This window comes from Nipponia nippon, unplaced genomic scaffold (genome assembly GCF_047370975.1).
Source record: "Nipponia nippon isolate SJK-2023a ecotype South Korea unplaced genomic scaffold, ASM4737097v1 scaffold_9, whole genome shotgun sequence".
NCBI classification, from domain to species: domain Eukaryota; kingdom Metazoa; phylum Chordata; class Aves; order Pelecaniformes; family Threskiornithidae; genus Nipponia; species Nipponia nippon.
Window position 1 is genome coordinate 2854580 of NW_028262413.1, and position 17317 is coordinate 2871896.

Genomic DNA, 17317 nt, shown 5'->3' on the forward strand with positions numbered 1-17317 from the left:
AGTCTCTCGGTTTTGATGGTCCCTCAGCCTCTTACCTGGGACTGCTGGTAGAGGAGCTGACAGCTCTGTGTGCACCAAGGCAATTTTCCGTTGGCAAATCAAGGCTTCCTGAGTGGCACAATACAGCTGGAACACAACACAGAAACTGCCCCAGAAATTTCAATATTGCACACACGCAAAATGTGTGTGTGTGCGCGCGCCTGGCACGGGCAGGGACTGAGCCACAGGCCGTCACAGCAGTGGTCTGTGAGGGTGGGTAATCAGATGCCTGATGGTTTGTGTACGTGGACAGTTCCTGTGACCACATGTATGAAAACAGAGATGGGAGATCTACAGGGATCCTTACGAAATCAGTTATACATGGACAATTTCAAAATAAAACATTAGCTGGGGATAAAAATGGAGAGCTTCAATTAGCTTTTTATAGCATTTCATGTTTTGTTTTACTCCCCGTGTGCGATGTGACCAGTTACCTCTCCAACATTTTTCTTCATATTCGGCAACTAGCGATGTACTTCAGCGTTGCAAGTGAACTGAAGTGCATGCCTTTGCTTAATAGTCCCCCCATTCATTTAAATAGTCAGCAGCTTGCCAGCGCTGCTTTGTTTGCATTTTAGAGTTATGGATGATGTCAAGACAGCCGTGATTAAACGCTCAGCTAACTACTGCTCAGACGGAAAGGGGCTGAAGTAAACTATTATTTCAGAGACACTCGCAAGCTTGGAGAATACATATTCTCTAATATTACTTTTTTGCATCAGGATTTGTAATAGAAGAAATTAAGACTCTTAAGGACTTTCCCAGCAATGTGCGACTACCCATGGACGTATCAGACACGCAGTATTCATATACTCTCAGGAGGATTTTGGCTGAGATCTATGCCTCTCAATAAGCGTGCTTTCTGCTTCTTCCTTCCTTCCTCAGTCAAGCTTTCATTTCCAAGTAGTGGTGTAGAAATTGTAGTCGCCCCAAGGGCAAACCATGAACTACATGGGGCCCACACAAAATTAAGAAGCTAGTGCCCCCATTCTAGATATTTAATCCAGAAGAATACAATTCCCTGCTTGATAGGTAGTGCTAGGCATTGGGACGTGGGCGGAAACTGAGAGGCGCGGATGCACAATAACGGCCCGCTACAGCTCAAGCTAGCTGATTGCAAGGCCAGTATGTAAAACATATGCAATTACTCTCCTCGGTTATCAAGACAGACCTTCTCAGAGCACACACTTTCCTTCCATCCAGCTCATTAAATATCAGTCTAAAAAGGAAAACATATGAAGTGGGAAAGAAACAGCCAGCTCACTACTGGAATAAAAGTTTAATAGAGAAGTCTCAGCTGTGTTCCACATATATGTTCAAATATGACTAAGGAAAGCCTGCAGAAGTCTCCCTTCTCCCCTTGAAATATTCCAAGCAGACTGTCTTTCAGAGAGTGAAGTCCAGTAGATTAACTCAGGCTTTAAACCGCAGGAGGATTTGAATTGTCAGGAATAGACCACAGACCAAAAAAACCCTTTAAAACATTATTCCTTAAAACAAAAAAGGTGAAAGAAGCAAAATCAGTAGATACAGTTGCAAAATTTGGAGTTTCACAAGGAAACACTTAACCGATGCTCAAGAGCATTGCTTCCAGCTGCCTTGAGAGCTCTGCAGAGAAATTAGAACAAGATTACCCTTACTTTGCAGTAACAACAAAGGTTAAAAAAAGTTTCCAATATGGGATGGTTAATTGGAAGAACTTTCTACTGATTTTGTTTAAAAACATACTAAAGCAGAGCTTGCCTCCTTGATCTCATACCTACAACTGCGCTTAGCGACCGGAGTGGTTAAGACTCTAGGAACCGGTCGCTGCTTTGTACCACTGAAGTTCATGCTTGCCACAACTCTGTTCAGGACAGATGATGACCTACATATGAACAATGGAAAGAAAAAAGAATGACTGGATGATACAGAAATGATGCAAACACAAGAGTATGTGTTTAGGCTGGCACTCATTCTGCGTGGGAAACATAAAGGGAGGCAAGAGATTAGCTGTAAGGCTCACAGATTTACTCCTTTTCTACATGTTTTCCTTAGTTCCCCCTCCCCTTATTGTCTGAGCAGACCTCAGTGTCCTACTATAGTTATCAGGTAAATTTTAGTGACCTTCCTGGTAATTGTTAATATATGACAGCTTAATATTCCCACTGGATATTTTAGAGAATAGTTCATGAATCAGAAAACTCAGAATTGAGAAAGGGCTTTTGGATCATCCTCTCCATCTCTCTCTGCCGTAAGCATTGCAGGCAAAAAAAAAAACCCAAAACCAAACCAAACAGCTGGCATTTTTGCAGCCTGAAACGCGATTGAAAAAGAAAACGGAGATGCTCTGAAGTGCAAATCCTGCAGGTAACTACAGATGAACTACCTGATGGATTCCCTCATTTCTTTGCCAATTATTTCCTTCCCGTTTTGTTGCTGCGTTTGTAGCCATCAAAAGCAACTTCTTGCTGACAATGATCGTTCTTGCACTATATCATAGTTTACTCTTAGTGTTTGCCTCTGACATTCACTCTGCGTTGCAGCGTACTATCATTTGCAATTTTGGCCCAAGAGCACAACTGAGATTTCCAGTTCTCCTGTCTGTACTGCCCAGGCAGTGACAGACAGATACACTATAAGGTAGGCACCAGAGAACTGATGAATAGTTATTGGTAATTCAAATGGGATAGCAGTACTGGTAACAATTTTCCGTCTAACCTACTGTCTTCAAGGCCTATAAAGGCTAACACTGCCTTAAGAAACACTGTTTGAATTATTCCTCTTCCCTGTGATTATAGCCAATTCTGCTGGTAAAGAATTTACCTTATGCTACTTCATTAAAGCTACTTCTGTTCAAAACGGCTACTGTTACACAAACATTTATTGTTTAGCACATCTATCCTTTCCCTGTAGCTGCAGAGCTGATACACAGATAATACTGGTCTCATTTATGACTTTTTAGTTTACATCCCCTTCTCCATCTCTCAAAGAAAGAGGGTTTTCTAACTGAGCTTTAAGGCTCTGGTCACACCAGACCTTGTAACAGGTAGCATCTATGCGAAACTTTAGGATTCTTCTAGTCTTTGGTACAGACTGCCTATGAACCCTGCTGGAAGGCTCGTTTGTCACTTGTGGCCAAAGGACTGGTTTTCTACTAGCACAGGCCCAGCTCTGTTGGCAAAGACAGGATCTCCTGACTGTCCTGTCTGTGGGTTAGCTAATGTGTGCAGTAGCTGGTGTACTTGGCTAACGAACCTTGGCTAATGGTTTTTTGTTTAAAACAAACAAAGGCTCTTCTCTGTTTTCCCTCTGCTCCTGCATCAGTCAAGTACAGTCTGGCCCTTGGTACAGCTGGACTGGTTTTCATCAGCTGACTTAATACATTTCTTAGCCTCCTCGGTAGCTTAGTAGAACCAGGGGGGATGAACAGCAAAGGAGGGATTTCCCTGGCTAGAGCTTTCCTTCATATGTCACGCTCTGCTGTGAGATGAGCCCTGGGCTGCCACTGCGCCTGTGAGGCAAAGGGTCCCAGAAGCCCAGGCTGCACCCAACGCTGGAGATGCACAGCCAGATGGAAGACGAAGAGCCACACACAAAGGCTGAGCAACCCTGGCTTTCCATCACAGAAGTCCAGAGTACCAATACTAGCAAATTAAGCATCATCTGAGAAGCACAGCTCAAAGGCAGTTATGTCCTTAAGCATGTGTTGCCGGCTCCTCTCCGTGGGACTCAGCTGTCATCCAGAGCCAATGCAGCATTTGTCTCTCCAAATTCTTCAGTTTCTGCAGAATCTGGAAGCACTGAGAGTCACTGAACTTCTATTGGTCCACTAAATCTGGGGGAGGAGGGATAAGATCCCGCGGGTTCAGCCTAGCAACAAGGCAAACATCATAGCTGTCGTGCATGAGGACGTCGATGGCCACCACGTTCCACTGGTTCTCCCACGTATCCAGCTCGAGGATCTCTTTGCTGATAACTTCATGACGAGCTGAAAAACAGAAGCAACAACAGCGGGCATCAGGAGTCAAGTCAAACAGGATCAGAGAGTTTTGTGCAGTTATTATTATGGTCCTCTGCGTGGCGGCAATGAAAAGGTAATTTTGGTGCTACTAACAGCTACGCTGTTCGAGGAGTGTGCGAGTTGTCAACGTATAGCAAATGAAATAGTGCAGATGGAGATCTGCCCAGTGTATTCAGTCCTCACACTCTGGGCTCCAGGTGCAGCTGCAGGGACAAAAGCATGAAGTGCTCCATCTTGGTACGAGTGTGCAGGTGGCATTTCATTGTGCAATCAATTGTCAGATGCTCATCTCTTAGAGACAGAGTATTGCCTATTGTTAGTGAGCATGCCTACATGCAGTATGTTGTCTTTTCTTTGCCCTGACTAAAATGCAGGTCTCAGGCTCCTGGAAGCACTCCAGTGCTATGGCTTTTCTTGGGTGCGAAGTCTGGACATCCTGTGGTTTGGGGAGAAATAAAGACAGAAAGAAACCTCCAGGGCTTTCAATGTACTTCAGCTGTTCTGAAGTGCTGAGGAATTTGTCATGCATGGTCAGGTTAGAAGAATGCCATTAAATCACAGCCGATCTCAAGGCAAGAAGTTTCTTACTGAGACTAACAAAAAATAATGAAAGAATCACCATGCAGCAGAGAACCATAATTGCCAACAAGCAGTTCTACATTAAACCCCTTACAAGAATGCAAACCCTTTCTTTGCTAACAAAAGTCCTGAACTCTCCAGCAATTGTTACTCAAAACCAAGTTCTCTCCTAAAACTAAGAAGCGTCTTTCATTTCTGCTCACTTTTTCTTTTCATCTTAAAGTTGCTTTCTGACAGCAAGTAACTTTAGCCTAAACTTTTCTTACTTGGAGCTGAGGACATGCGTGTACTTTGCTGCCGGCTTCCTTCTGATGAATTTCTGGATAGATGTATCAGAAGCCAGGTCTCGGATGTTTCCAAGCATGGACACTTCACAGGTACCAGGATAAGAACCGTCATAGCAAGAAACATGGAATACTCAACACTGTTTTATCAAGTCTTAAGAGACTGGTGACAGGCTAAACTTTACAGGGTCCAGCCTGAGGTTCTGATCAGCTATCCCTTCTAGAAAGCTTTTTTTTTTTTAAAAAAAAAAAAACAACACCACCACAAACAACCCTATCCGTCACATCTATTGACTGCATCTCACTGTTTGGACACCGCCCTTCTGCGGAGCTGACAGCAAAGGACTGAAGAAGGGGAAAAGAGTGAAATACAGAAGAGCATCCAGAGGCAGATATTGTTTCTCACCTTGGAAACACAGACCACATATTCCTCCAGAGGACAGCAGCCCTGGGGTTTAGTACCCCCAAGATGGTGCTGTCGTGGTTTAGGTTCCGTGCAGAATTGGTGGTGATGTTATGATGACGTAGTGCCATGGGGTTTAAAATACCCCTGTTTTAAATAGCTCCTCTGCAAGTAGCTTCAGGAGGTGGGGAGGCCAGATGGAAACAGGGCTTCTTCCCCTCCCACGATCGGTTTCCTTGCGGAGCAGATTCGGGACAGCGCTGTTTACTGCAGGTCCCGCACATGCACGGGAGTTGTGGATCTGTCAGTTTTGTGGAAATTTCTGCACGTTTTTGTCATGTTTAGCTAAGGAAACCACTCACCAACCATTCAGCATCTCCGCCGCCTCTCGCACCTGATCAAGGAGCGGAGTGCGGTGTTTCCACCCCCCAGCCCCCCGCCCGTACTGCCGTTCCCCTCAGTTGTGTCACAATTAATTGTGGCATGATTTTTGTTGGTCCGAACCCAGACCTCTGGGACTTTCATAGATCTCTAGGAGCTTACTTGAGTAAAATTTGGGTAAGATTTCAGGATTTAGCCTCCTCTGGATAGTCCTTGTTCCATTCCTTTCTGCTGTTCACAGAAAGCGAAACAATAGTCATGATGGTTTGCTTATTGAACCTGGGTATTAAAGGAGAATAATCATAATACGTAGGAAAGCTTCAGCCATCCAAGAGAGAAGACAGCAAACTGCTAAAAAAACCCAGTTACACGTGAAGAGAGAAGGCATGACTGACAAACTGCAAACAAGTAACACGTGCCAGTACCAGCAAAGAGCTCATTTCTGTGTGACCCTGCAAGAGCGAACAGGTTTTTCCTTAGAGGCAAATACAGAGACACAAACAGACCCAAGCTGTGCCACGGGAGGCTCCAGTCCCTGTATTTATTATTAGATCATCTCCTTTATGCAATAAATTTTTATGCCTGGATTTTCTTTGGCATGGATGATGACAAAAATGACACAATCAGAGGGAAAAAAAATCCAACACTGGAACTGAGACATTCTGTGGGTAATTGCAATACTTCAGAAAAAAAAAAAATTAAAATCATTAAAACATCAAAGGCAGATTCAGCAACCCTTCCTTCCAAGCCTTGCTGTGTTTTTTCCTGACCCGGGTGACTCACAACCTTTAGCGTCCCTTGTTTCCCTTTGCTGTGGGATGCTGTCACTGGGTTTGTTCCACTCTACAGATTCTGCTTTCCAGCACATGGAGTGTCCGTTAACTCTTAACCCTTGGAAGATAAAAACAGTATGTTGTTGGAATAAGCGAAGCAATCGTTTCTCTAGTCTTATCTTATTTAATATGAAAGGAAGCAGCAGCCTTTGGATGAGAAAGTTCATGTGAGGAAAAGCACAGCTCAAAATACAGTCACACTTCAGAAAAAAAATTACATCCCCCCCTTTCTTTTTAAAAGGGAAATGAGTTAACACACCTCAATTCTTAAGTAATTTTTTTTTTATTTATTTTTTTTTTTTTCGGTTAAGACAACAGAAAAGAGAATAGCACCTTTGATTCCAGGCTGTAATGCTGGATTTGGGCTTTCATCCCAATGACCAGTTTTAAGCCTGAAGGTGGAAATAATTCCAGATTCTGCCTCATTGGTTCACCTTATTTAATTGCAATTTTGTTTTTTAGAGGCAATATCTTAGCAGCCAATTTTGCTTACAGGAGAATAATGTGACATCTACAAAAAGCAATTGGCTGTATTACACAGATTACCTGCTTAAAAAGCCCCCCCCCAGAACTCCTTGTCATACGCTGCGTTATTCTGCATCCCTTACCAGACAACCACCTTGCCTAACGAAAGGATTTCACTCCTCTCCAAATGCTTTCATTTTTTCTGGAAAATGAGGCAGTATTTTTCTGTGCATTCTTGTTTAACTGTGAGAAGTTTTAAGAAACTTTCTTTACACTATGTTTTTCTGCATAGGAGTTAACCCACTTTCTATTAGAATTATTCAGGTAGTACAAACCTAACCCTAATGCAGATCCTTTCCAAGCAGTAAAACAGTGTTTATAGCAGTATGGTTTATTCTTATTCAGGAAAGGAAAAGGCTAAACCAGTGTAGGGAACATTAATTTCAGCATAAATTTATCCCCATGAGAAACTGTGGTATGTTAAAAGAAAGTCAGAGCTTTTCTGGTATAGTTATGCCTTTTTTACGTACAAGTGCAGACTGAACGCTAACACTGAGCCTGCAAACCCGTCTTTTCCCAGTGAAAGAACTTGAGTTATACTTGAAAATGTTTAATTTATAAATGCTAAAATCAGATTTCATATATGCAAATACAGTAGACTGAAAGCAAAATGAGCCTAATCTTTAAATTCTCTTATATTCTGGTCTGTAAACAAAACACTTTCCCACAATTTTTCATACGAAATTTTCCTCTAAATGTGCAGAAAAAAACAACAAAAATATTAGTTTTCAGTAAGTGATTTCCTGCACTCCATGTAGACAGTCATGTTTTCTCTTTAAAAGGTTTATTTTCAAATATGAGTCACTCCCCAAATATGGCCAGACTTCATTTGATGCTGTAAGTTTTCTCATGTCATTTGAATCAGGACTGACCACAAATCAGGATGAACCATTCTTGAAAAGACCCCAGTATGACTGCAGGCAACATAAATATTTGATCTGCTTTTTCTTCCCCCCCCCTTTTTTTTTTTCTTAAACTGCATTCCATTTGTGATTTGGAGGTTGGGGGGAGGAACAATTTTCTGTGTGAATATAGTATTTATTACCACTTTTGGTCTTTTTTGACCTTACTTTCACTTCCCTATTTGGAACTGAACATTCAGATACAATTATTAGCTTTTGGGTTGGGAGGGTTAAAGAAGAATTAAGCAACATGCTTAACAGGTAGAAAATCTATAGGTCAGCCAGGACTATTAACCACGCAGCTATTATGTTTGTAAGCCAATACAAATAAATTTACTCTACTATAGCCTGTTTAGTGCCCAGAGCATTGAACTAAAAAAAAATTCTTGCTGAATGTTAGTTCACTGGAGTTACATCTATGGCACGTTTGCTGAAATGCAGTCGATATTTCATTATTTCTTATTGAAGCCCATGGACATCGGCTGGGATATTTGCCTCCATCTTATGAATGAGGAAACAGAGTTATGGAGATAGCGAGAGCATGTGCCAAGTCGCGAGTCGTGATGCCTCCACGTTAGTGCAGGGCAGGGGTATCCCAAGGCGTTTCGGACAAGCTCACCTGCCCACCAGCTGCGGCGTAGCTCCACTGACGTACTGGTATGTGGCCAGTGAGTTTATCCAGAGCAGGGCCAGGTACCTCAGCACAGAACCGCGTTGCGTAGCGGGGCTAGTCGCAGGGTCCCGTTGGCCTTGCCCACAAGCTCTGTGCCCTGGGACATCCTCACACAGGCTGCTTGCCTGAGCTCCGGCTGATGTTGCCTCTCAGGTTGTCACAGCACCTTTGCCTTTCAGTTTCCTAACGTGCTCTATCTTCTTTTGCCATAAATCAGTTCATAGAAAAAGACACCAAACCTGTATTGGTTAAACTGTTAAACTGCCTGCTCTGCTCTTTCCATGGAAAAAAGCGCTTGAACATCACAAGGTGCTTGCCAGCTCCCCAGCAGTCCCCAAAATGTTGACTCAGGTGTTTCTTTCACTGGCTTCCCCAGTTCTTGTCACCCAACAGCCACCCCAGAGCTGCCTTGAAGCAGTTCAGCCTCCACTGCTGGTTTGTACCTGGTTTCACATCCCATTATCTGTACCAGGGACCAGAGAATGATTTTAAACATATGGGACTAGCCTCTGCTCCTTATCTTCCTCGCCACTAATAGCTGCTTTCATAATTACGTGATGTGGAGTTAGGTGACTTGGGAATTCACGTTTGTGTTGCAACGGGATAAAAGCGCATTTAGATCATTACCACCAGATGTCCTGGCTCCTCATTTGCAGGAGGAAAAAGAGTAAGTTCATCAAGTCTGCGGCCTTCAATCCCATTTGCGTATGTGAGCTGCCCCCTAACTCCACTGGCCTGGCTAGCGTAACACAGCGAACACCCCTTGTGGGGTCAAGTACATCCATCATCTGTGCCTGTGGGCAGAAGCAGGCAGAGAATACACAGGAGAGGGAACTTGGCCTGACTGTTTAACATGCTGGCCAGCCTCCGTGATGTTAAGTATCAAGGCAGCGTATCCCACCAGACGCGGCGAAAGCTGGGAGGCAGGTTGGGGCTTGAATTTACAGCTGTGGCAGCTTACTGTTTTCAGAGCACCTGCATGGAGTAAGGTAAGATATTCACTCTTGTAGACAGGACCTCTATCCTCTCACTCTGCTGTGCTTCAGGACCATAGTTTCATGATCCACCCATTCACTCATAAATCAATATATATTAAAAAAAAAAAATACAAAATGAATGGGATGGTCTACAGGAAGAAACTTCTAATTCAGTTACTTGAACTGTTTTTCTTGGGATTGATCCAGCTACTTCAGCTTTTAAAATCTTTCCAGATTTTGCCTGTTGTTCATAGGCAAGGCCTCTTTCAGACATAATCTTACAAGCGCTGGTCCTGCTTGCGCTGCAGGCGATAGCCGGTTCCCAGGTTACAGTGGCAGCAGGATCAGTGCTCTTGAAGTCAACGCACTGTTCATATGAGTAAAAACTGCAAGATCAGAATAAGAATCACTGGTCTCAGACCATCCTAAGATACTGTTTCTAAATGCCTTACAATGGGTTAATACATTATGAATAGAGGATATAAAGCATGTTTAGACTGTATGCACGACAGGCGGTTATGAACACAATAGAAGATGTCATACATGGCTACAAGCCATGTTTCTAAACAACCTATTGACCTCTTCAGCAATTAATTAAAATGCATTAAAATATCTATTAATCATTCATTAACCCTTTATGAGCTATAAATGAGCCTCAGTAAGAAGCATGACTGAAGTACTAATACTGTGCTGGCAGCTATTGGGTCAAATTTAGATCTGGAACGAGCAGGTGCGGCTCCCCAGCAATTCCCCTGACCTGGACTGGCCTTATTTACGGTAGCGAGTTGCTAGCTACTGAGCAGGGGGTAAATGGGCAGCCCTCCCTGGGAAGGCAGCAAGCCGAGGAGGTCTCTCCCGCCCGCCGGTTCCCGACAGCAGCCTGCCAGCTCACGCTGGTGCCGGGGAGAATTGGGCAAAAGGTCGAGCAGCATTTTTCGGGGCGGACTGGGCGCGCAGGCAGGAGAGATGTGGCAGCGCCTGCGGAGCAGCGGGCGGCCGCAAGCAGATTTCTATGCTGAGCGAAGCACAGGGACCCTGAATCCCTTGCATTGGTGGGAATATTTATTCCAATGGTAACAACTGTGGGCAGGAGAACTTTAATTATTCATCGCTGCCCAGTAAATTCTAACAGAGGGAAACAAACAGTGCTGCAGATAGGTAGCCCGGGGTTTGCCCCTCTGCTTTATTTAGCTGGGAACATGGGAAGGTGCTGGAGAAACAGGTTTTGTTCCCATCCCTCAACCCCCAAACTTCACAAGTGCAGTATTTACTGTGCCAGACTTCTTAATATGTCTAAATTTAATTTGATTCCAGTAATGTTCCATAACCGCTATAATAAAAAACAAGCACTAGAATGATTCTCCATCTAAATCACATAATGGAGGAGACTAGGGGGAGCAGCCTTTATGGGAGATTAGTCAAAATAAATAACTATTAAGCTAGTCCACTGTCAGGAGAGGATGGCGTGGAGATACAAACTCATTAGCTCAGCTGGAATACAGTAATTACTACACTGTTCTGCACTGCCGCAAGCAGCGCAGCTTCTATTCCAATGTATGGATTGCAGTTTATGTAAATGAGGAAGAAGAGGCCAGAAAATGAATCTGGGGTAAGTACCTATATTTTTTTTTTTTTTGTAGAATTGGAATTACACAGCTAGTAGGACTCGGTGTCACTATCACCTATCTTGGCTAACAGTTGCAAACACGAAATTGAGATTCTTGCAGTCCAAGTTCATAGATATTTCTTCCCTTCCCCCTTCTCCTGCCTGTAACACCACTTAAGTGAAAAATTAATTTCTACTTGGTATCAGTGAGTAAATAACTGAACTGGGTTGAGCAGCTCTGGTCTCACACATGATGCTAAACACATTACAGAATTTTTCAACATATACAGTAGGGAAGCAGTACATAGATCTTCTCCGCTATAAACTACGCTGGAGATGGCAAAACTGCCAGTTCAGAGAAAGACAGTTCCACATCAAGTGTGCTGTTGGCTGATGAAATCATAAGACCTTTTAAGTGATATGTGCTGCTAACAGCAGGCCGGTCAAACGTTTTATTATTTGCACTGAGGTTGTTGTAGCTTTACTTTGCCCATCAGCTGATGTCACATGGGTATACAGTAAAGATGGCATGCAAATTAAAATCATCAAGTTAAAAAAATCAGCTCTGGATTTGAATTTATTAATTCAAACCTGTAAGACAGGCAGTTGAACCAACATCCATAATCTGAAACTAAAGCTACAACCCCCAGAAACAGGCTACAAGATCTGTATTTGTGCAGCAGCAATGCAAAGTCAACAAACATGTGCCTCCGCAAGCTGGCGGCGACAGCAGATGACACAGTCCCAGCAAACAGGCACACACCCTTGCCTTCATTATTTTCACCAGAAAAAAATATTTATAACACTCAGAAGCAGTCGCAAAGAAAGGGAACCCAACCTGGCAGGCATTTTATCAGCGTGAAATGCTGCATACCTGAAGGGCTGCTTACCACCTCCTTCGGTGAGGCGCGCTAACGAGGCTGCGTCTGCCATGCACGGGCTAGCGTTAGGAGCTGTCAGCCTGTGCAGGTGGCAGGTTTTAGTTCTATGTGAAGGCAAAGGAAAGAAAACACGTCAACAAGAACATTGTACAGTCAGGCTGCAAAGGCTGCTTTAAAATCCGTAGTTACAGCAGTAAAGGCGGCAACATATTTTAACAATTAGTAGAAAGCTGGCTGGCTACTGCGCATTGAGTCCTTCGGAGTATTCGTACTACGGCTGATGTTTTCACTCTGTGCAGAACTATAAACTAATGGACAAAACCAACCATTTTAAACATTTCTGAGTATCTTGATGAATGCTATAACGTTGCTGACAAACGACAGGCAACATTCATGACACTAGGCTCCATCAGCTGGAGCTGAGTGTCAGAGACAAGCAGATTAATGGCTCCTATTTGCCATAATAGTTTTAGCAGAAAATGAGCTGATTTGTATAAACTGCTGGCTAACAGATGAAGTTTTGTAAGTCTCACCAAGGAGGAAACAAATTCAAATCAAGCAAAAGTGATTTTTTTGGGTACTTATCATGATCATAAGAACATAAAATATTTGTCAGCTAGTGATACAACACAGAGGTCTCCGAGTGGTTGGTACCCTCTAACTGTAGACATCAAGCTCCTGATGTCTTTGCCTTAGGTAAGCCGGGTCAGAATCCCTCATATTGTGATCGAAACATGGAGCATTGAGAGACCAGAGAGGTCCTTGGAGTTCTGAATTGCCTTCTGGTCTTTCAGAGCAGATTTAAAGGACCTGAATCTCCCTCTGGAAGTGTCTGTGCTTCTCCATATGCTGCAGGGAGCCTGAGGTCACTAAGGTCTCAGTGTAGGCACTCCAGGTAAGTGTCTAAGCTTCAGCTGAATTACTCCCCTTTCATGGCCAGGCCTTGAGAAAGCTTCTAACTTGAGGAAACCTCAGAAGGGGAAGTCTTACAAGTTGTGTTTGCCAACACAGCTCAACATGGACACAGTTTGGAGTCCAGTCATCCCTCAGAGAGACTGTGCTCTGTGTTGTTCAACCTCTACTCTTGGCTGGCCAAGCTGACTTCCCTCTGGAGACTCTAAGGAGCTGTAATTTCTCTTCCTCTGCCCCCGGGTATACTGTTAGGGCTGCACCACTTGTCCTCCTTCAAGCAGACAAAGATTTGTGAGAGGCAATATATATATATGGGATGGGAATCCTGCCATCGCAAAACTTCAGGTGTCATACGGGACTCAGAAGCTATGATAGATGGGCAGTACTTATCTTTTCTCCAAATTTAAGGCCCTTTGAGCAGTTGACAGCTGTTTTTCAGCTTTGTGTTTGTGTACAGCATCTCTGGTCTCTAATTATCCATTTAGGTCAATACTCGTGCAGAAAGGCATATGGAGCAGGGCACATACATGAGTAAAATTAAGATGCAACAACATCCTTAGCAGGCCAACTTGCTGGATCAAGAGTGGGTTTAAGCAAATGCAAAGACAAGTTGAGGCTGGGGAGTTAGGGACAGATCTGTAGTATATAGGGAGCTGGTTGCAGCCCCTTGTATACATTAGCTAAGACTTTCCATTGCAGCAGTGCTGTTGGCTTATTTTCTTTTTTTTGAGAAGCACTCGTTCTTGAATATTGACAGCAGCCCTTTAGCGTTCAGCAGGCGGAAAACCCAGAGACTACAGCTGTGCCTCCAGCTTGTTCCAAAAACTCCACTTGGCTGAAACTAAATTACAATGTTTTGTAAAATTGGAATATCCTCTCTCGGTTGCATCCCTCACAAAAATCAAAGTGGCATGCCAAGAAACCCAAAAGACTAAAACCAAACAAGCACACTCCAAAATAACCCTAGCTGCTGCTAAAGCAGCAGCAGCACATGCTGTTCTGTGAATATCTTGAAGCTGCTGAGCAGCTGTAATTGTGGAAGAGCAGAGTCAAGCCACCCTCTCCAAGTTCCCATATGACACTAATAACCCTCGCTCCCCCCTCCACCCCCAAAGAGCAGATCAGCCAAGAGCTCCTTCCAGCATGCAGAGAAGACGGGGCCAGGGAGAGAGGCCAGCTAGATAACCTTTCAGGTTCAGCATATGGACACCACCCATCTTTTTCTTGATGATGGTAGCTGGAAGTTGTTATTGTTATGAAGATTTAGAAAGCTCTTTTCCTTTAATAGCTTGAAAGTCGTATTAAGAAGCCCGTCTTTAATGCACAGCTTCCTCTCAACTCCTCAGACATTTGGATACATCTGATTTACAACTGAGAGTGAGAATCTTATTTTGGCTCCCTTGTTAATAGACATCATAACAACGTCTAACAACACAATCACATACTATTTCTTCGCTGGTATACAAAATGCACACATAGGGGGTCAGAATGCAGGTTGCACAGGTAACTACAAAACTAGCATTTTCTAACTCTGCCTTCTTGTTTTCCAATCTAAATAATGCTTTTAGCGCAGGGGAGTTCTATACGTAATTATACAGATTGCAATAGTGAAGTCAGGAATCAGGACCCCATTGAGCTGGCATTATACAACCATACAAAAGATGGCCGTCTTGAAATCCACAGGGGGACTTGCAACCGCTCCCGGCACTACCACTCTTTATACACGACTCAGCGACAGAACGTGGTGGTATTGTACAGAGAATGTTTTTATGGCTCTGAAGCTACTTTATTCAGAAAATCTCATGCTAATCTGTTAGTCATCTTGAATGAAATTGCTTCATTTGGCAGTGCAAGTGATCAGCCTTTTGAGATTTGTACCCACTAACTTTAGGCTTTTTCCTAATACCGAGGAAATATGATGGCACAGTGTTTGCTTTGGAAACACAGTGATGTATCATAACCATAATTGCTCTGAGGTCACAGAACTTCCATCAGAGATGACACGAGAATATGCCTGCTAGAGAGCTGCCATACAATCGTTTTCAGGAAGCAGCTTCCTCAAACAGTAGCAAATGAAGGGGCGTTGTGAACTAGCCGATGAAAATCATCATTCTAAAATAACAGCAGCTTTAAGTTCAGAGTTTGTTATACAAGTAAAAGCCGATGCAACTGGAGTCAGTGTAATGTGAAGGACACGTCACCCAGCGATACCACGTGGCCATTCCTGGGCAACAGTCAGCCTGACATGACATTTGTTTTTTAGCAGCGGATAATGTATTACTGCTTTCTCCTAGAAAGGAAATTGGGGTAGCAGCTGCTGTGTAGCAGGAGAGTTTAAGTGTGCATGTTTTGAGAGACTCTTTGCATTTATCATGAAAAAAAAAATGGTTAGCAGTACTGGAGATTTAGATAGAGCCAAGCACAGTTGGGAGGATGAAGACTTGAAAGGAGGAAGGGGGCCACGGGGCTAGGATTATTTGAAATCACCAGATCTGGAATTTTAGTCTCTTTGTACCTCATTAAACACACAAGCTTTTTCAACACTGATTATGAAAGGCATGTAAGTAAATAGGCAGAGCCAGATAGCTTGGCTAAGGACAGATGGATAGTGCCTTAATCTTCAACAAATATGTCCAAGTTCTTTAATGTCCATAACACACTAAGCCCCTGATCTCAGTAGCTCTGGACGTAGATGTGGACAGGTTTAGCACAGATCAGAAATATCCTTATTTTTTCATGTTTTGTTAAGAAAAAAGGCAAAGGACAAACAGAACACAATTCATATTGACATTAGGAGCTGCCGGTCCAAAGGGCTGAATCAGCTCTGTCGTTCCAGGGCATGCCAGTGCCACCTGATAAGGCTGGTTGGTCATCAGGTCAGTCTGTGTCCACTGACACTGATTTCAACTGTGTAAAGAATATCGGACTCATTTTAGTACCTGCTCCGCGAAATCCTCCACAGAGGTACAGCTTCCCTTCCACGGAGCCTGCGCTGGTAGAGTTTGTTCGTAAGGAGAGGAGGGGAGAAGGCATAGCAGGTCCATCCCTCCAGAAGTCTCCATCGGGGTTATAAATCTCCACTGCATCAAGACATTTCCGTGTCTGTCCCCTGTCACGACCAAGGCACCCAATTCCTCCTGCAAAAGATCCGTAGGTCAAAAGCAGCAGTCCCAGGTCCTGCTGAAAAATACATTGCTGGCTGCATCATTTTTTGTTTACATGTCCTCATCTCCCTCACTTTCTTTTCCCTTTCACAGCTCCAGAAAGTTGTTAGATAGTAAACTCAAAGCAGAGGCTACTGCGTTATCTACAGACATCGAAGCGAGATCCTTTCTGAAGTCTTGTATCAAAGGAAGGAGAAGTGGCATGTCTTCAAAACGCAAAGGTATTTTGTCTTGTTTTCTGCCTGTGTAGTGGAAATTGTCATAATTACTTCTTCTGCGTGCTGGACAAATTGCTTTATTATTAAGTTGCAATGGATCAAAAGTTATTCTCCAATTGCTGTTCGTGGATTTGACCCTCACACTTGTTCATCAATGATGAGTTGGATTTCTTTTGGTATCTTTTCCAATAAAAGAAAAAGATTACACCCATTTCTTAAGGGAAATCAACTTCCAGAAACAAACCCATCTGATACGCAGGAATGCCAGTTGAGTTAGTTGTGCCAAGCCCTACTGTCGAAGGGTTAATTAGGATTCCTGAAGTTGGTGTGCAGGATTGAAACGGATCCTGGTTTTCATTTGCTGGGACATACCACAGCAGGCTGCAGACACACCCGAGATCTCAGTGTACCCTGCAAACACTGTACACTGCCATCACAGTGGAAACACTGCCTTTCCAAATCTTTTCCAGTGATCGAATTCAGATTTTGAATTCACAGCCTATGGTTCTCGAGAATTAATATGCTGATGTGCCCTCACAGATTTTCCATAGGTGCCAATGGACACAGTACCCTGTAATGAGCATTGATGGCATGCCGAAGCAGTTCTTTTGTGCATGTGTGTGTATGTGACCACTTTTAAATATAAAACAACTGCGATATGCAAGGAGTTTCCACCTGAAGGCTAGCTTTCCAGATACACATGTAGGACTGCTCAATTGTGCGAATCCAAAATGCCATTGTATGGCATTTATGCCCTTGCATACGCAAAGGGAAAGGACTGCAAGTATAACCCATGCAAGGCTGGTGAGGCTGCTGTTATAATATATTGCCCCTAGTTCTGTTAAGCTGGTCTGTCAGAGAAATGAGCCCCTGGTGCCCAAAGTTTTACTTGTATATGGTTTTCCATCTACTTCTTAATATGGACTGTGTTACTTTT

General features: G+C 43.5%; 1 protein-coding gene across 15 annotated transcripts in view; it reads right to left on the reverse strand.

Moving 5' to 3' along the window:
* Positions 1 to 1303: 1303 nt before the first annotated feature.
* KBTBD12 (kelch repeat and BTB domain containing 12) overlaps positions 1304 to 17317 on the reverse strand; it is a 56915-nt gene continuing 40901 nt past the window's right edge. For 14 of the 15 annotated variants that reach the window (XM_087743991.1, XM_087743988.1, XM_087743987.1 and 11 more), the window contains 2 exons: positions 15938 to 16135; positions 1304 to 4009 (listed from right to left, as the gene is read on the reverse strand). In XM_087743991.1, coding sequence (XP_087600117.1) covers positions 3840 to 4009; positions 15938 to 16135 — 368 coding nt within the window. In that variant the 3' untranslated portion in view covers positions 1304 to 3839. The remainder of the gene's footprint in view (positions 4010 to 15937; positions 16136 to 17317) is intronic. The other variant, XM_087743995.1, reaches the window with a different exon arrangement.